The sequence below is a fragment of the Bufo bufo genome, chromosome 11, assembly GCF_905171765.1.
Source record: "Bufo bufo chromosome 11, aBufBuf1.1, whole genome shotgun sequence".
Lineage (NCBI taxonomy): Eukaryota > Metazoa > Chordata > Amphibia > Anura > Bufonidae > Bufo > Bufo bufo.
Window position 1 is genome coordinate 82,632,683 of NC_053399.1, and position 20,648 is coordinate 82,653,330.

Sequence of the window (20,648 nt, forward strand, 5' to 3'; positions counted from 1 at the left end):
AGTGGTGGCAGGTCCTCTTTAAAGGGCCTATGAAACTGGCTGACCTGTTACATGTGCACTTGGCAGCTGACGGCATCTGTGTTGGTCCCATGTTCATATGTGCCCGTATTACAGAGAAATATGATGGTTTAATATATGCAAATAAGCCTCTAGGAGCAACGGGGGCGTTGCCGTTACTCCTAGAGGCTCAGCTCTCTCTGCAACTGCCGCACCCTCTGCACTTTGATCAACAGGGCCAGGCAGGGAAAACCTCATCGCACTTGCCTGGTCCTGTCAATTAGGGTCCATTCACACGTCCGTAGTGTATTGCGGATCCGCAATACACCCGGCCGGCACCCCCCATAGAACATGTCCTATTCTTGTCCGCAATTGCAGACAAGAATAGGACATGTTCTATTTTTTTTCGGAGCCGCGGACCGGAAGATCGGGCGCGCGCTCCGGAAATGCGGACATTCCTGCCCCATACAGTATGCGGACACACTCACGGAGGGTGCGGAAGTTGCAGAGAGAGCTGAGCCTCTAGGTGTAACAGGAACGCCCCCGTTGCTCCTAGAGGCTCATTTGCATATATTAGAACATCATTTTTCTCAGCAATGCGGGCACATATGAACATGGGGCCAACACAGACGCCGTCAGCTGCCAAGTGCACATGTAACAGGTCAGCCAGTGTCATAGGTACAAAACTGCTGACAGATGCTCTTTAAAGCACCAGCCTGGGAGAAGTGGCGATTGCTCTGACTAAAAGTGAGTCATGCTACTGGCGTGCGTGGGTCATGCTTTAATTACTGGGGATCATTGCTATGACAATCAAAGGGAGGGCTGCTCTGAATATTACAGGGGTCTGAACCTCAAATCACTGCTTTTAGTACTTTCACTGGACATTTTTATTTGCGTTTTCGTTTTTTAAATTCTGAAGTTGCCCTTTCGGGTCGAGCGACCGTATAGGACGATACTGCAAGCTGCTGACCTTTACAACGTACCGGGAAACCAGGACGTCTCGTATTACTACGCGGTTGAAGAAATGAATACGGATGAGTTAAGCGTGGATACAGCTACTTTATGACAAACATTCATCAGCTCATGCTCCTTATGAGGATTTATAATAGAATATACTACCTTAATATCTTCTACTTCGTCTGGCACAATCTTATACGCTGATATAGTCCCGCCCAATCTACAAATTGGAAACATAAATCTTATTACATTCACAGTCAGGTAACGTAGTAAAACATGTTTTATACAATCGCACAACACAAAAAGAAAGTTCTACCGTAAGAGGTTTCCACGTCGTGTCATATGTACGTGCACATTGGCAGCAACGTAGACGGATTTTCTAAAAACTCGCCCCCACGCACGTAATTGAATTACAGATTTTAAATTCACATCATGTCATTTCAAGCGGAGGATGTCTGCCACGGATTTCATGCCACGGAATACAGAGGGTGAAATCTGCAGCAAATCTGTAGAGGTTCCGCAAATAAATCTGCAGCAATGATTTTGCCGCTGTGGTTTCCAGGCAGCGAGCTCGCCACATGGGCACATAGACGAGACAAAATATTACTGCCACGTATCTCGATGCAAACTGGATCTGCAGGAAATCCGTGACATGCGGAGATTTTAAAATCTGCAGCATCCCCCTGAAATTCATGAATTTTTTTTTTCCTGCTGCGTGTGCATGGGGTTTTATTTACGTGGCAGATAAGCAGCAGATTTTCTGCCACGGAATTGCAGGCTATTACAGTACAAAATCCGCAGCAGATTTCCACTGTGGTTGTCAACGTTTGCAATGCAGAGGGTGAAATCCATAGCAAAATCCGTGACCAATCCACATGTAACACATGCAGATTTTTGGTGCGGATTCATTGCGGGTTTGCAGTGCAATACACTTACCGTATTTTTCGCCCCATAAGACGCACTTCCTTCCCCCCCCCCCCCCCAAAAGTGGGGGGAAAATGCCGCTGCATCTTATGGGGCGAATGCTGCCATTTTACATCGCAGTCTGCGATGTATCAGCTGGAGGGGGAGGAAGGAGGGGCCGGTGTCATGCAAATGCGGCGGGGCCGGTGCGGTCACTGTACTCCGGCCCCGCCGCTCACTCACTTCCTTAATGCCTAAACCTTTTATAATAATAACTTTAATTGAAGTTCCAATCCCCAGCCCCATCTGTACTACTTACTAAATGTCCTGTAGCAGGCAGAGAAGGGCGGGCGGCCGGCCGTAACTCACTGATGTCACGTGCCTGCGCCGCCTACTTCATTCATAAAGTAGGCGGCGCAGGCACGTGACATCAGTGAGTTACGGCCTGCCACCCACCCTGCTCTGCCTGCTACAGGACAATTTAGTAAGTAGTACAGATGGGGCTGGGAATCGGAACTTCTATTAAAGTTATTATTATAAAAGGTTTAGGCAATAAAGCAGTGAGTGAGCGGCGGGGCCGGAGTACAGTGACCGCACCGACCCCGCCGCATTTGCATGACACCAGCCCCTCCTCCCTCCCACAGGTTTAGCTCCGGTATATTAGGGCATCTGTGGATGCCACTATTATGGGGTGGGGGATATGTGGATGGCACTGTTATGGGGTGGGGGAATCTGTGGGTGACACATATATAGCAGTGCCATCCACAGATCCACCCCCCATAACAGTGCCACCCACAGATCCCCCCCCCATAACAGTGCCACCCACAGATCCCCCCATAACAGTGCCACCCACAGATCCCCCCATAACAGTGCCACCCACAGATCCCCCCATAACAGTGCCACCCACAGATCCCCCCATAACAGTGCCACCCACAGATCCCCCCATAACAGTGCCACCCACAGATCCCCCCATAACAGTGCCACCCACAGATCCCCCCATAACAGTGCCATCCACTGATCCCCCCCATAGTAGTGTCATGCACAGACCACCATTAGTTCAAAACCCACCAAAAGCACACCTTTTGGTTAAAAATTTTTTTTTATTATTTTCCTCCTCAAAAACCTAGGTGCGTCTTTATGGGCCGATGCGTCTTATAGGGCGAAAAATACGGTAGGCCTCATGCCCACGACCAGATTTTTAGTGGATAGCACACTGACCCATTCATTTTATGTGGATTAGTGTGGCCGTTCCACAAATTACAGAACAAGTCCTATTCTTCTCCATATTGTAGACAAGAATAGTCATTTCTATTGATGGGAGTGAGAAAAATGCAAAATTTTGTGGAGTGAAATACGGACACGGTCATGTGCATGAAGTCTATACTGTAAGTTGTGGCAGATTTTCACACCGATAGTCTCCAGGAAATCACCGCATCTGTATATACCTGACATATCCCCAACACATTTTAGGAAGTAACACATTTAGAGAACAACGGGAGCATATTGCTTCTTAAAGTTTTCATTCTAGGGTGAATTACAATAGTAAATAGGTGGCACGAGGGTGAAATGACTCACAAGGAGAGGATCAGGGAACATGTATGCTCACAATGCTCTACTAAAGTGTATGGGAAGTATACAAGCAGTACTGTCATAAAAAAAACAGTCACTAAGTAACCAGCAAACTGACTAAAACCAAGACAGTTCTGAAAAATCTGAAATAAAACAAAATCATTCAGGAAAACATAAAAAAATATAAAACCTAAAAAAATAAATCAAAAACACAAAAAGTAAGAATGACTGATAACTCAACACCAGCAAAATAAATGCTTTTCATTCCCGCCACAAAACAATAAGATAAATGACCACGTTTTTCAGACTTGATTTTTTTTAAATAACAGTTTATAACGGTTTAAAAATGCAATTAGAAGGAGGACAAATATGTATTTATCACAAGGGAGGGAGATATCAATCCCTTGCTTCAAGTTGTTCGAGCATATATTAATAGCCTACAATAAGTGAATGTCTTAAAGGCTATGTGCACCTTCAGAGTCAATTTTTTATGATTCCATTTTACAAATTTTGGGCTACATTTTTTTTTCCACCGGTCTTTATTAAAAAATATTCAGCCGTTCTGTCACAAAGGGTTAACTGTTTTTCTAGCTCTGTGACTGGTACTTTCACTTTGGTCATTTAATAAACCTGATCTCTAAAACTACTAAGCATCATAAACACTAATTTAAGCCACATTCTAACAGTAAGATAAGAACTGAGCTATAGTGAGTGTTTATAATGTCAGAGAGCAGAGATAAGAAGCCTGTCAGCTCCTGGTCTGACAGAAAATCCAAAGGGTGCTACAGGCGAAACTCGAAAAATTTGAATATTGTGCAAAGTTCATTTATTTCAGTAATGCAACTTAAAAGGTGAAACTAACATATGAGAGACTCATTACAGGCAAAGAGAGATATTTCAAGCCTTTATTTGGTATAATTTGGATGATTATGGCTTACAGCTTATAAAACCCCAAAGTCACAATCTCAGGTCCCCTTTGCTCAGGGGGTATGGATTAATTAGCTGACTAGAGTGTGACACTTTGAGCCTAGAATATTGAACCTTTTCACAATATTCTAATTTTAAGTTGCATTACTGAAATAAATGAACTTTTGCAGGATATTCACATTTTTTGAGTTTCACCTAGACATACTAGAGCATGAAAAAAGGATTCCATATTTTTAAGATTAATAAAAAAATTATTTTAGCTCAAAATGAGTACAATGCAATAATAAAAAAAATTGCCCTCAAAAGGTGTACATAGCCTTTAACCCTTTCAGTACCGAGCCACTTTTAACCTTAAATCCCAGGCCGGTTTTTGCAAATCTGACATGTGTCACTTTATGTGGTAATAACTTTGGAACGCTTTTACTTATCCAAGCGATTCTAAGACTTTTCTCATGACACATTGTACTTCATGACAGTGGTAAATTTGAGTCAATATATTTCAACTTTATTTATAAAAATAATAAAAAATGTACCAAAAATGTGGAAAATTCACAATTTTCTAAATTTGCATTTCTCTACTTTTAAGACAGACAGTAATACAATAAAATGGTTATCAATCAACATTCCCCATATGTCTGCTTTATGTTGGCATAATTTTGTAAATGTAATTTTATTTTTTTAGGATGATAGAAGGCTTAGAAGTTTAGAAGCTATGTTTTACATTTTCAACAAAATTTCCAAAACCATTTTTTTAAGCACCAATTCAGGCTTACGTAATGGAAACCACCCATAAATGACCCAATTTTAGAAACTACACCCCTCAAATTATTAAAAACTGATGCTACAAACTTTGTTAACTCTTGAAGTGGTCCACAAGAATTAAAGGAAAATGGAGGGGAAATTTTTTATGTTAATCAATTTTTTCTTGCAACACAGCAAGGGTTAACAGCAAAATAAACCTCAATATATATTACTCTGATTCTGCAGTTTACAGAAATACCCCATATGTGGCGGTAAACTGCTCTATGGGCACGTGGCAGTGGTCAGAAGGAAAGAAGCGCCATATGGATTTTGGGGGCAGATTTCGCTAGAATGGTTTTTAGGCACCATTTTGTATTTGAAGAGACCCTGACGTACCCCTACAGTGGAAACCCTCAAAAATTGACCCCTATTTTGGAAACTACACCCCTTAAAGAATATATTAAGCGGGGTACTGAGCACTTTAACCCCCTAAGCGTTTTACGGAATTTGGAAACACTTGGCTGTAAAAATGAAAAGTTTAGTTTCTTCCAATAAAATGCTGCTTTAGCCCCAAATTTTTCATTTTCACAAGGGGTAAGAGGAGAAAAAGCACCCCATAATTTGTTACCCATTTTCTCCTGAATATGGCAACACCCTACGGACGCGACGATACCTAATAGGTCTACTTTTAAAAAAAAAAATGTTTGTAAAACTCTTTTTTTTAACTTCTTTTTTCACATTTTTTTTGTCCCACTCTGGGACTTCAACTTTTGGGTGTCTAATCCCCTTTACAATGCATTACAATACTTCTGTATTGTAATGCATTGGCTGTAAGTGTATTACATTTACAATATGAGGACCTTCTCAAGATGGCTCCTCTGTCAGTTCTCTGAGGCCAAAACTGCTTTCCCTCACTTCCCATACACACTTGCTGAAGCCAGCAGCTTGTATACATGCTTTACAACACATCTATTATGTGTTTTAGACACTTTTTTGCACCTTGCTCGACAAGGACTATGGATTAGCTGTACGGGGCATAAAAAATCAAGAAAGAGAATATGGCTTAAAGGGCTTTTGGGAGATAACTGTTATCACAAAAAAAAGCCACAAAAGGTTAAAAACAAAAAAAAAAATGTACTCACCGTGCCGTTCAGACTAGGGATCGACCGATATAGATTTTTTAGGGCAGATACCGATAATTTGTGAATTTTCAGGCCGATAGCCGATAATTTATACAGATATTTTTGAAAAAAATAATAATTCCTACACAAATCTGCTGAAAATTAATGTTTATTGTTAACGTGTAGTTTTGTTTTTTTTGTAAATCTTTATTTTTCATTTATACTTAATATTTTGGTGTTTTTTTTTACTAACTTTTAGCCCACCTTAGGGACTAGAACCCTTGTCCTATTCACCCTGATAGATCTCTATCAGGGTGAATAGGCTCTCACACTGTCCCTGCTGCCCTGTGCTTTGTGCACACAGCAGCATGGAGCTTATCATGGCAGCCAGAGCTTCAATAGCGTCCTGGCTGCCATGGTAACCGATCGGAGCCCCAGGCTTACACTGCTGGGGCTCCGATCGGAGGAGCAGAGGAGAGGGGATCCTGTGGCCACTGCCACCAATGAGTAAAACTGGGGGGGGGCTTGGGTGGGCGGCGCACTGCGCCACCAATGTTTTTAATACTGGGGTGGGGGGCGCACTGCGCCACCAATGATTAATACTGGGGGGCTTGGGGGGCGCACCGCGCCACCAATAAAGAGAAATCTCTCATTCATTCATATACAGGAGGCGGGAGCTGGCTGCAGAATCACATAGCCGGCTCCCGACCTCTATGAGCGGTAGCTGCGATCCGCGGCACCTGAGGGGTTAACTACTGCAGATCGCAGCTATTGCTCATAGAGGTCGGGAGCCGGCTAAGTGATTCTGCAGCCAGCTCCCGCCTCCTGTATAAGAATTAATGAGAGAGGTATCTTCATTGGTGGCTCAGTGGCCATAACCCCTCCCCTTCTCTTGTCCTCCTTCCTCTCATTGGCGGCAGCGGCAGCACAGGGGGAGGGAGACACTGCTTCCTTCTCCCCTGTGCTGCTGAGGGAACACGGAGAGCGCTGACAGCAGCGCGATCCTTGTTCCCGATACGTTATCGGAATATCGGCAAAATAGATGCCGATACCGATAACGTTCAAAATACTGAATATCGGCCGATAATATCGGTAAAACCGATAATCGGTTGATCCCTAGTTCCGACGCTGGTCCACTACTCGCTGCTCTTCACTTCCTCGTCCTGCCTTGACACAGCAGAAATGCCTGCTCAGCCGATCACTGAGGTGGGTCACCACTACAGGGAATGACTAGCTACGTAGGACATTCTGAATCCTTTGTGACACAATAAAAAGCACTATCCAGGAAAATCCCTTTAAACTGTGGCAAAATTTTGGTGCATGGAAAAAAGTAAGCCAACCAATAGGTGGTGTAAGTTTAGACAAAAGCGTCTAAAGATGCACAAAATCTATCATCCAGTATGAACCACCTTGATAAATTTGGCACCTCTTTGGTCTGTCTGGTCCAAGTTTACACTGCCTGAATATTAGACTGGATTAGTAAATATGCCCCGCTGTTCTTTTCTTGACCAGAGAAATCCTAAACCTTAAAAAGGTTCTCCATTTAAAATGAAATTATAGCAGTACACCAGGCATGAGCAACAAGGCCAAAGTTCATAAATGGTGGCCACTTGTCTTTAGCAGCTGAGAAGCTAAAACTAGACATAGCATGCGGATTGAGTGTTTACATTCAAAGGGTCATAAGCCCAACATCAAAAAATTTGTAATGCCACATGAATAGACCTCTAAACAAGGGCGGTACTATGGGTTCAAAGCAAGGAACCATAGGTACTCAGTGTGCCATAGTACAGTGCATCCCCAAGACCCCAGATGTACAGTATGGATCAACAGAATTTCCAGCGGCCACATTTGGGATCTGTACGCATGGGGGCATCACAGTCGGTGTAGGAATGATCCGGCACACAGAAGAAGGTGGGCTTTGGCACACAGGACAGCTGTATGTATACCGTTTTTTGCTTAAAAACAAAAAACAAAAAAAGCATAAAAACGGTAAAAAAAAAAAAATATATAGATAATCATGTCGATTAAATTGGTTCCCATTAAAGCACTCCCAAACAAAAAATTGGGAAAGAATCCTTCTTATTTTAAGATAGCAATACAGTCAACTGTAGGCGTCATGATCGACAGGAGGCGCGGAGCATTTCTGAAATTAAGTATCTAAATTTAGATGAAGCCAAAGACCATTTCAGGCAGACATACCGAAATGACAAACTTAAAAGATGTACTTCTGAAAGGTTAGATAAAAAAGCTTTGAGCTCTTTCTACTGCAGCAGGCACTGTGGGGGTCGCCAGGATCGTCTTTTGAAGCACTCGATGGCTGGCAATCGAGACAGTTCACTGTATTTTCCTGCCTAAAATCTTCCTCATTCTCAACTTCAGACCTTATATCTAATCTACCATTTGCTGTTCTGCATAAGAACCAACTTTATGAAAAAGAAAAAAAAAATGTTTGAAACGTATTCCTGACTATGAGAATAAAAAAAACAAAAAAAAAACAAAAACAGGGTAATAATACAGTGGCGATGAGCCAGCAGTCAAGTTAAAAGAGTTTTCCCAAGATCTTTTTACCGATGACCTATCCTTTGGACCTATCCTCAGTTGAATGGGAGCTAAGCTCCATTACCCTGGCACGGCCACCACCAGTGGCTGCGTGAAACAGCTGATCGGTGGGGGATACTAAGTGTCAACCCCCCATCTAATGCTGCTAACCTATCCTGAGGACAGATCATCGATATCCAAAGTAGTGGAAAATCCCTTTAAGCCGAGTAGGTAGAGCTCTCTTTCTGTAAACGTGATCACGTCTGGCCCAGACTGTTCCTCAAGTCTCGCGCTGTGCCGTGCACTTCAGTATTCAGCACAGGCGCAGTACAGGGAGGAGTTCGCTTCTGTACTGCCAGCCTCTATACCGCTCCGGATACTCAAGCGCACCGTGCAGTGGGAGACTTTAGGAGAAGTCAGAGCGTGATCACGTTTATACCTGGCCCTGTAAATCAAAGTGCAGACAACAGAGCCTCTAGGAGTAACGGCAACGCCCCCGTTGCTCCTAGAGGCTCATTTGCATATATTAAAGCTTCATTTATTATAATTTTTCTCAGCAATGTGGACATATATAAACATGGGACCAATACAGATGCCTTCAGCTACCAAGTCCACAAGCAACAGGTCAGCCAGTTTCATAGGTACAAACCTGCTGACAGATGCCCTTCAAGTATATAATATTACATTTCTACATGCATTTACTAAATAAAAGAAAGCAACGTAGTCGTAGTCACAAGGCAACACAGTTGTCAGCTTGTATTTATGTCCTACATTAGAACAGAGGGATTCTTTAACTACACAGCACGTTACACCTGTTATTGCATCTTTCTGCCATCCCTGAAATAGTTTACTAAAGAAATGAACAGCCTGTGATAGGCATCGAGTTCAAGCCCCGCAGCATTAACCAGTGACAAAGAAGAACTGCAAGATGGTTGGTATGGAAACCATAGTGAAGAGCCTCTTACTAACCTGCCCGCGTGCTGCCCGCTGTCCACATGCTCCTGCTCAATATTTAAGGTAATACTACTGCTGCTAAAAAATAATAGAAAAATATACTAAAATGGATTATCATCAAGTTCCTACTAGTAACTAATATGTTCTCCATAATCAATGGGTCAAATGATACAGATGTAACCAACCCTCCATAGCTCGTTGTGTCAGAAGATGAAACTGACTTTTCAACAATTTAAGTAATATCAGTGTATTATTTTGGTTTTGTACAATTTTAGAGTGAAAAAAGGAAAGGAGTACCATGCAAAAGTATGGGAACCCAAGGATTACTTTGACTGAGATCTCAGTTCTTAAAGGGCTTCTGTCACCCCACTAAACTCATATTAATTTTTTGGTGTACTTATAATCCCAATCCTGCCATATTGCCATACATGATGTTATTAATAATTTTCATTCAGTAGATTTAGCAAAAAACGTACTTTTATGATATGCTAATTACCTACGCCCTACTTGCTGGTAGCAGCCGCAGAAAACCGCCCCCTCCTTCTGTTGATTGACAGGGCCAGCCGCGATCTCCTCCTCCGGCCGGCCCTGTCAGCATTTCAAAAATCGCGCGCCTGTGTTAATTCGGCGCAGGCGCACTGAGGGAGTGCTGAGGATGCGAGCCTCCTTATCTCAGAGCGCCTGCGCCGAATCAACACAGGCGTGCGATTTTTGAAATGCTGACAGGGCTGGCCGGAGGAGGAGATCGCGGCTGGCCCTGTCAATCAACAGAAGGAGGGGGCGGTTTTCTGCGGCTGCTACCAGCAAGTAGACGCCCTACTTGCTGGTAGAAAGGTAATTAGCATATCATAAAAGTACGTTTTTTGCTAAATCTACTGAACGAAAATTATTAATAACATAATGTATGGCAATATGGCAGGATAGGGATTATAAGTACACAAAAAAAAAAAATGAGTTTAGTGGGGTGACAGAAGCCCTTTAAATAGCTTGTTAGGGTTAAAAGGGGTTCTGTAGCTTTCTATTACTGATTTTCTATCTTTTGGATAGATCATCAATATCTGATCGGTGGGGGTCTGACACCCGGACCCCTGCCGATCAGTTGTTTAGAGAAGGCAGTAGCACCTTGGCCTTCTCGCTGTTTTCCACAGGCCAGGGGGCACGGTTCAGCGCCATTGAAGAGAACGGAACTGAGCTGCGCCCAGGCCAGTGACAGTGGTCATGAAACAGCGAGAAGGCTGAGGCGCTACCGCCAGCACCGCTGCCTTCTCAAGACCCCCATGATCAGATACTAATGATCATCAGTAATAAAAAGCTACAGAACCTCTTTAAGGCTTGTTCACAATCATTTCAAAGCTTTGTAAACACCCAGACTCCTTTAACCTTGTCCCAAAAAACAGCTGCCTCCCACTCTGAAAATTAAGGCCCACAACATAGGAGAAGGCTAGCAAAGCATTTTCAGGTTTCCATTTCCTCAGTTCAAAATGTAATTAAGAAATGGCAGTTAACAGTAGAGATGAAGAGAAGGTCTGGAAGATTAAGAAAAATTTCAGAGACAGCTGCAGGACAGCAGGATTGCTAGAAAGGCAAATCAGAACTCCTGCCTGACTGCAAAAGACCTTCAGGAAGATTTAGCAGACTCTGGAGTTTTGGTAGATTGTTCTACTATTCAGCAACACCTGTACAAATATGTCCTTCGTGAAAGAGTCATCCAAATAAAAACTCTTTCTGCGTCCTCACCACAAAATTCTGAGTAAGGGTACTTTCACACTAGCGGCAGGACGGATCCGACAGGCTGTTCACCCTGTCGGATCCGTCCTGCCGCTATTTCGCCGTGCCGCTGGACTGCCGGCAGTGTGCGGTGAGAGGCCGCCGGACTAAAGAGTCGGACATGCAGTACTTTTAGTCCGGCGGCCTCTTGCAGTGCACTGCCGTGCTGCGCCGGAGCTCTGCCCCCCGTCCCCATTATAGTCAGTGGGGATGGAGCGGCAGTCCGGCGGCATGGCGAAATAGCGGCAGGACGGGTCAGACAGGGTGAACAGGATCCGTCCTGCCGCTAGTGTGAAAGTACCCTAAGAAGGTTGCAAAAGAACATCTAAACAAGCCCGATGCATTTTGGAAACAAGTCCAGTGGACCAATCTGGTTAAAGTAGAACTTTTAGGCCACAATGAGCAAAGGTATGTTTAGTGAAAAAAGGGCACAGAATTTCATGAAAAGAACACCTCTCCAACCATTAAGCATGGGGTGGATTAATCATGCTATGGGGTTGTGTTGCAACCAATTTCACGGGTAGAGGGGAGATTGGATTCAACTAAATTCCAGCAAATTCCTGAAGCAAATATAAGGCCAACTGTAAAAAAAAGCTGAAGTTGAAAAGAGGATGGCTTCTAATGAAATCCATCAAACACAAATTGAAAGACTATTGACTGGCTACAGAAAGCATTTACAAGCTGTGGTACTTGCCAAAGGGGGTGCTACTAAGTACTAACAATGCAGGATGCCCAAAGTTTTGCTTCGGGTCCTTTTCCTTTTTTTATTATTTTCAACGTTTAGAAGATGAAAATAAAAAAACATGTTTTTGCTTAAAATAAAAAGGGAATGTGTCATATTTAACTTTATGCCTTTTGGAGATCATTTCATCTTCAACTTGCTTAACTGTTCACATTAAGGCCTCATGCACACGACCGTTGTGTGCATCCGTGGCCGTTGTTCCGTTTTCCGTGATTTTCTGCGGACCCATTGACTCCGCATTTTCTCCGGACTCATTGTACCATTGTTCATCCGCGGCCGTGATCCGTGTTTCCTGTCCGTCAAAAAAATATAACCTGTCCTATTTTTTTGACGGACAACGGTTCACGGACCCATTCAAGTCAATGGGTCCGTGAAAAAACACGGATGCACACAAGATTGGCATCCGCGTCCGTGATCCGTGGCCGTAGGCTACTTTCACACAGACGGATCGCAGATCCGTCTGCATAAAAGCTTTTTCAGAGCCGAGTTTTCACTTCGTGAAAACTCCGATCCGACAGTATATTCTAACACAGAGGCGTTCCCATAGTGATGGGGACGCTTCAAGTTAGAATATACTTTGAACTGTGTACATGACTGCCCCCTGCTGCCTGGCAGCACCTGATCTCTTACAGGGGGCTGTGATCCGCACAATTAACCCCTCAGGTGACACAAGAAAGCCGCCTCTTCAGCGCATGCGCGGCAGCCTACAAGCCAGAGAACGTCTGCCCTCTAGCGGCGCCGGCCGTTCTACACAGGAAATAATTGTACCGTATATCCTAATTGCTTGTGTAGAATGCAGGCAGGCCAGGCGGGCGGCAGCGTAACTCCCTGATGTCATCACGTGCCTGCACCGCCTCCTTTATGAATGAAGCAGGCGGCGCAGGCAAGTGACGTCAGTGAGTGACGCGCCGGCAGCCCGTCCTGCCTGCCGGCATTATACACAAGCAATTAGGATATACGGTACAATTAGGAGTGAGGGGGGCATGTTTAATAACTTTTAATTCAATAATACATTTTATATTTGTATACTGGGGGGGGGGGGGGTTTACACGGAATCTGTGGATGGCACAGTTAAGGGGTGGGGGTCTGTGGATGGCACTGTTATGGGGTGGGGGGTCTGTGGATGGCACTGTTATGGGGTGGAGAGTCTGTGGATGGCACATATATAACACTGCCATCCACAGATCCCCCCCCTGTAACAGTGCCAGCCACAGATTCCCCCCCCCCCTTTAACAGTGTCCGTCATCCACAGATCCCCCCATAAGTGTCTGTCATCCACAGATCCCCCCATAACAGTGTCCGTCATCCACAGATCCCCCCATAACAGTGTCCGTCATCCACAGATGTTTAAAAAAAAAAAAAAATTACTGTCTGTTACCAAAAATCTTTTTTCAATAAATTGTACAATAATTGTACATTTGAATATCTACTTGCCATTATTCTGACTATGTTTCTGCTTTTAGAGCTAGTTATTACTTACATTATTACAAAAAACAGTAATAATTGAATGCAGTGACAATAATTTATGATAATAAAGAGTGGACACATAGTCCTACAGATACAACCGGCCCTTTGAGGGTGACCAAACTGCTGATGCGGGCCCCGATGAATTTGAGTTTGACACCCCTGGTCTACACAAACCATCAGAATGCATCTGCACAACATTGAGCTATGAGCCAGACGGACACCTATAGTTGGACAATTGATCTCACAGTCCCACTCTCAAAGGCTATCATGGTGCACAATAAGTCAGCAATGTAGGCTGGAATGGAGAGCTATCCTCTTCAGTAACGAGTCTTCTATTGCAGCGGTCCCCAACCGCCTGGCCACGGCCCAGGACCGGGCCCTGGAGGATGGTTTGCCGGGCCGCGGCGATCAGGGCAGTCTTTAACTCTGTAATAATGAAGCGCTTCATTATGGAAGCGCTTCATTAGTACAGAAGGACCAGGAAGCGGTGAAGGATCTGTACTCACCACTTCCTGGTCCACGGCTCGGCTATCGGCTGTGCAGGGCTGCGCACATCGTGAGGTCGCTCTGTGACCTCACACTGTGCGCCGCTATACACAGCCAGCCGACATCAGAATGAAGAGGATCGCAATGGTGACCAGGAGCAGGAGAGGTAAGTGTTTTTTTGGGGTTTTTTTTGCCCTAGGGGCTGATGGCTGACCTGGGGGACATATGGCTGACATGAGGGGCAGAAATGAGGGGCAGACATGAGGGGCAGGCATGAGGGGCAGACATATGGCTGACATGAGGGGCAGGCATATGGCTGACATGAGGGGCAGGCATGAGGGGCAGGCATGAGGGGCAGACATATGGCTGACATGAGGGGCAGGCATATGGCCGACATTGGGGGCTGATAGATGGCTAAAGGTTTGGGGGTTGATCTGAGCCATTGGGGGTCTGATCTGAGGTCTGATTAACATTGGGGGTCTGATTGCTGGTCTGATCTGAGGTGTAATTAAAAATATTTTTTTCTTATTGTTCTCCTCTAAAACCTAGGTGCATCTTATAGGGCGAAAAATTCGGTACAGTGCAGCAGAGACCATAGTCAGTTTATATAGTCGTTATATAGTGTTATATATTTTAAAATGCACCTTGTGTTTTGTTATGCGAATGAATCAGTCAGCCCCACCCACCCCCTAAGCCCTGCCCCAGAACCCCCTTTAAGTTGTTTTTCTTTTATCAATCCAAGGCTCTGTTTCAAAGTTATGATACTTTTTCTTAATATGCAAATAAGGCATTAGGTGCAATGAGGGCGTCACTCCTGCTCTTGTAGCACACAAGCTCCACTGCATTCTGTGGCCAGCCCCCCTTTGCTGCTTTGCTACTGTCTGGCCCAGTCAATTAAAGCAGCAAGGGAGGGTCTACCCACAGAGAGCAGTGGAGCTTGGGTGCGACAGGAGCAATGGTGACGTCCTCATTGCACCAAATACCTTATTTGCATATTAAGAAAAAGTATCATAACTTAGGAACGGAGCTTCAGATCAACAAAACCAATACTGAGTTTTAATCACGTGAACCACAGTTATAATGGCTTATGCAAACTGTTTTAGAGGGAGTTACCAGATGACAGATTACCTTTAAAGGACAGATTGTACTTACCTCACTCCCTGGCACCCACGTCGCTTCTGATGGCCGCACGGCCGCCTCTGCCTCCGCAATGGTGACGAACCTCCCTAGCATCGCGGGTGAAGCCAGGGAGGCTCGTACCTGTTGCGGCCTTCTATTGGCTGCTCCCCCTGTCCCCCGATGTTTTGAACGGCGTGGCGGGGAGATGAAGCAGCGGCCATGCAGGGATCCAGAGCGACGCGGGTGCCGGGGAGCGAGGTAAGTACAATCTTTGGGACATTTGGGGTTGCATAACCCCTTTAAAGGTGCTTAGTCTTCAGCTGGGAGGCAGCCTGCTGATGCAGAAACCTTCCCCACTGCTCTGCCTGGAGAACAGGCAAGCAAAAATTCTCCAAATCAGTTAAAGGGCTAATCCTACGATAAGTATTTATCTCCCATACACCTATCCTGATTTATATAAAATAAAGAGCAGGGGTCTAAGGGGAAAAAACTACACAAACTTTCTGTTATCACGAAGTAAAGCTCTGTTCACACTTCTATAATATCATCCCTCCAAAACAAAGATAAAACAGCTCTTCCAGAATTCTTTTTGAATGGACACTGACCCGTAATGACCCCCTACTGACTATAATGGGGACCGATAGGAGTGTATTGAGGTTCTGGTATTTTTATAGAACTGTAGACTGTGCTATTACTGGAAACCAACAATGCCAATGTGAACAGAGCCTTAAAGGGAGTCTGTCACCAGGATATTAAAAGTCCCCCCTCCCAGTCCCTCTAATCCTGGACGACCGCTTTAAGCATAATGACATAATGAGTGTAACAGAATACTAAGCATTTCCAGAGTTCTCAAACTCTATTTAGAAGTTCAAAATAAAAAGAGCATCTCCGAATATCCTAAAACAGTTATCTAGCTGTGCATGCTAAGCTCTTTATGGTAAGCTGCAATTTCCCTAAACTCAATTGAAGAGCCAGAAAAGCCAAGTTTACTTTGAAATGAATCAAATATCTCGCAGATTTGCAAAGGATTACCAGCCGAAGAACCATCTGCTTCCTTTCAATATATCATGAGCTTTCCTTATTTTCAATGTTACCAGTTATCGCTGATTGCATATGATCCATTTATTATTCCCAGTCGGGCATCACAGTCATGTTGCTCAGGAGAATGATGGGAATGCACTTTTCTTGAGAAGGGCACTCGGCCTTACTGAGGTTTTAAGACGTTACATCAACATTTTATTTTATTTTAAAAAAATTGCGGCAAGGCTGAATATACAGTTGCAAGAAAAAGTATGTGAACCCTTTGGAATGATATGGATTTCTGCACAAATTGGTCATACAATGTGATTTGATCTTCGTCTACCGTAAGTCACAACAATAGACAATCACAGTCTGCTTAAACTAATAACACACAAAGAATTAAATGTTACCATGTTTTTATTGCACACACCATGAAAACATTCACAGTGCAGGTGGAAAAAGTATGTGAACCCCTAGACTAATGACATCTCCAAGAGCTAATTGGGGTGAGGTGTCAGCCAACTGGGGTCCAATCAATGAGATAAGATTGGAGGTGTTGGTTACAGCTGCCCTGTCCTATAAAAAACATACACCAGTTCTGGGTTTGCTTTTCACAAGAAGCATTGCCTGATGTGAATGATGCCTCGCACAAAAGAGCTCTCAGAAGACCTACGATTAAGAATTGTTGACTTGCATAAAGCTGGAAAGGGTTATAAAAGTATCTCCAAAAGCCTTGCTGTTCATCAGTCCACGGTAAGACAAATTGTCTATAAATGGAGAAAGTTTAGCACTGCTGCTACTCTCCCTAGGAGTGGCCGTCCTGTAAAGATGACTGCAAGAGCACAGTGCAGACTGCTCAATGAGGTGAAGAAGAATCCTAGAGTGTCAGCTAAAGACTTACAAAAGTCTCTGGCATATGCTAACATCTCTGTTAGCGAATCTACGATACGTAAAACACTAGACAAGAAGGGATTTCATGGGAGGATACCACAGAGGAAGCCACTGCTGTCCAAAAAAAACATTGCTGCACGTTTACAGTTTGCACAAGAGCACCTGGATGTTCCACAGCAGTACTGGCAAAATATTCTGTGGACAGGTGAAACCAAAGTTGAGTTGTTTGGACGAAACACACAACACTATGTGTGGAGAAAAAGAGGCACAGCACACCAACATCCAAACCTCATCCCAACTGTAAAGTATAGTGGTGGGGGCATCATGGTTTGGGGCTCATTGCTGTGTCAGGGCCTGGACGGATTGCTATCATCGAAGAAAAAATGAATTCCCAAGTTTATCAAGACATTTTGCAGGAGAACTTAAGGCCATCTGTCCACCAGCTGAAGCTCAACAGAAGATGGGTGTTGTAACAGGACAACGACCCAAAGCATAGAAGTAAATAAACAACAGAATGGCTTAAACAGAAGAAAATACGCCTTCTGGAGAGGCCCAGTCAGAGTCCTGACCTCAACCCGATTGAGATGCTGTGGGATGACCTCAAGAAAGCGATTCACACCAGACATCCCAAGAATATTGCTGAACTGAAACAGTTCTGTAAAGAGGAATGGTCAAGAATTACTCCTGACTGTTGTGCACGTCTGATCTGCAACTACAGGAAACGTTTGGTTGAAGTTATTGATGCCAAAGGAGGTTCAACCAGTTATTAAATCCAAGGGTTCACATACTTTTTCCACCTGCACTGTGAATGTTTACATGGTGTGTTCAATAAAAACATGGTAACATTTAATCCTTTGTGTGTTATTAGTTTAAGCAGACTGTGATTGTCTATTGTTGTGACTTAGATGAAGATCAGATCACATTTTATGACCAATTTGTGCAGAAATCTATATAATTCCAAAGGGTTCACATACTTTTTCTTGCAACTGTATATCTGAGAGCGGCAAAATAAGCTAAAATGACCGCCACACCTCTGTGCCAATCCACGATACACTGTAAAAATGGGCCAGGTTGGAAACGTTTGGCTCTTGTCGCCAAGGATCTGAGAGACAGTTTTTGAAAAAAACTGATTATTTGGTTGGCCAGTTTAGGGAGGCATGCTGCAGGTGGGATCGGTTGTACGAACAATCTCCCAAACGATTGACCACAGGGTGTATATTTATAGTCAGATTTAGTTGCTTCCATTGGCCTGGGTCTACCTTGACATAATTTTTTGTCTTACTCATTATTTCCCGATGGGACCTCTTAAAACCTTTAGGTTTTCTGATGTGCCCTGAGCTTTTCATATAATAATAGCTTATCTATCTAGAAATTATGGTGCAATGAGGACATGTGTTCACCCAGCTCCCTGACTATGACTATCCTCAGGGTCACCATATCTCTACGTGCTGGGTCTACACCAGCCTCCCTAAATAGGATGGTGCTACCTGACTGAACCTGGCTTACCCAGGCTTGTTATGCTCTGTCCTTTAATACTTCAGGACTTTTAGACTGTGACTAGACTCCTGTGCCTCATGTGCTCTCACACCGACGTTTTGTAGACCCATGTTTGACCCTCCATCCTAGCCTGACAGGGTTCCTGGGCCTTAGGATCTGAACCACCTTCTGTTTACTTACTGTTGCTCCAAATAGATATTAGCTTTCTATATGCATTATTTGCCCTAGATGCCTCAGTACATATCAGTCAATCAGAAGACATTTTTCGAATCCACTCAAACACCAGAGGTGATGATTGATCACAATGGGTAATGTCGCCACTTTTCTACTAATAATCTACACCCACGTCTGAAGACTGGAAGATAAAGCCTCCTCTCCACATACATTGCATTGGAAGGCGCCAATAATTATAAATACAGTAAGCATGTACGATATTTTTCAGTATTACAATGATACTACGGGGCATATACCTCATGTATGCTGTATGTAAAGGAAAATGTTCTACATATATGCCGAATATGTCCATAGCCTATAACTGGCCCAATCTTTACCAAAGGAGAATCTTTTGGCATACATTTGGCGGTATACCACGGAATACTTACTCACTGGGATTCCATTTTCCTTTTCATGAGAGTCAATGCACTTGTATGGCATAGAGTTGCATCTGTTAGTGTATACACTGGAAGACTTCCCCAACATGTACATCATGTAGTCTAGCTCAATTTGTTAGGTTTTTTTTCCATTTTCAGTCTGGTGGGATAAAACTTTTTAGAAAATGGGCAGAAGGGATTAATAAATAAAAATAAAATACTCAACTCATTGATTCCTCACCACTGCCTTACCAGGTCTCTGCATGCAGGAAATGCCTGGGTCACTGCTGCAGCCTGTGATTGGCTGAGCAGACATTTCCTACTATTTCCTGTGTGTCAGGATGGGACCAGGAAGTGGAGACCCTGTCGGAATGGCAGGGAATCGGTGAGGTAAGTAATGCTTATTTTATTTTTTAACCCAATCTGAGCCTTTTCTAAAAAAAAAATTAAAAAGTTACCCTGTCGGACACCATTTTAGGGACTGATGTGAAATTGACTAACGTCTTGGTGCCCCTTTTCTTGTTGGAGTCAACTGGTTCTTTTAACCACCTCAGCCCCCAGTGCTTAAACACCCTGAAAGACCAGGCCACTTTTTACACTTCTGACCTACACTACTTTCACCGTTTATTGCTCGGTCATGCAACTTACCACCCAAATGAATTTTAACTCCTTTTCTTCTCACTAATAGAGCTTTCATTTGGTGGTATTTCATTGCTGCTGACATTTTTACTTTTTTTGTTATTAATCGAAATTTTACGATTTTTTTGCAAAAAAATGACATTTTTCACTTTCAGTTGTAAAATTTTGCAAAAAAAACGAGATCCATATAGAAATTTTGCTCTAAATTTATAGTTCTACATGTCTTTGATAAAAAAAAAATGTTTTGGTAAAAAAAAAATGGTTTGGGTAAAAGTTATAGCGTTTACAAACTATGGAACAAAAATGTGAATTTCCGCTTTTTGAAGCAGCTCTGACTTTCTGAGCACCTGTCATGTTTCCTGAGGTTCTACAATGGCCAGACAGTACAAACACCCCACAAATGACCCCATTTCGGAAAGTACACACCCTAAGGTATTCGCTGATGGGCATAGTGAGTTCATAGAACTTTTTATTTTTTGTCACAAGTTAGCGGAAAATGATTTTTTTTTTTTGTTTTTTTTTCTTACAAAGTCTCATATTCCACTAACTTGTGACAAAAAATAAAAACTTCTATGAACTCACTATGCCCATCACGAAATACCTTGGGGTCTCTTCTTTCCAAAATGGGGTCACTTGTGGGGTAGTTATACTGCCCTGGCATTCTAGGGGCCCAAATGTGTGGTAAGGAGTTTGAAATCAAATTCTGTAAAAAATGACGAGTGA

The 20,648-nt window shown here is 43.5% G+C and overlaps 1 protein-coding gene across 13 annotated transcripts in view; it reads right to left on the reverse strand.

The window, feature by feature from the left end:
* GPHN (gephyrin) overlaps nucleotides 1-20,648 on the reverse strand; it is a 268,675-nt gene that overhangs the window by 160,201 nt on the left and 87,826 nt on the right. For all 13 annotated transcript variants that reach the window (XM_040411337.1, XM_040411335.1, XM_040411331.1 and 10 more), the window contains exon 3: nucleotides 1,117-1,174. In XM_040411337.1, coding sequence (XP_040267271.1) covers nucleotides 1,117-1,174 — 58 coding nt within the window. The remainder of the gene's footprint in view (nucleotides 1-1,116; nucleotides 1,175-20,648) is intronic.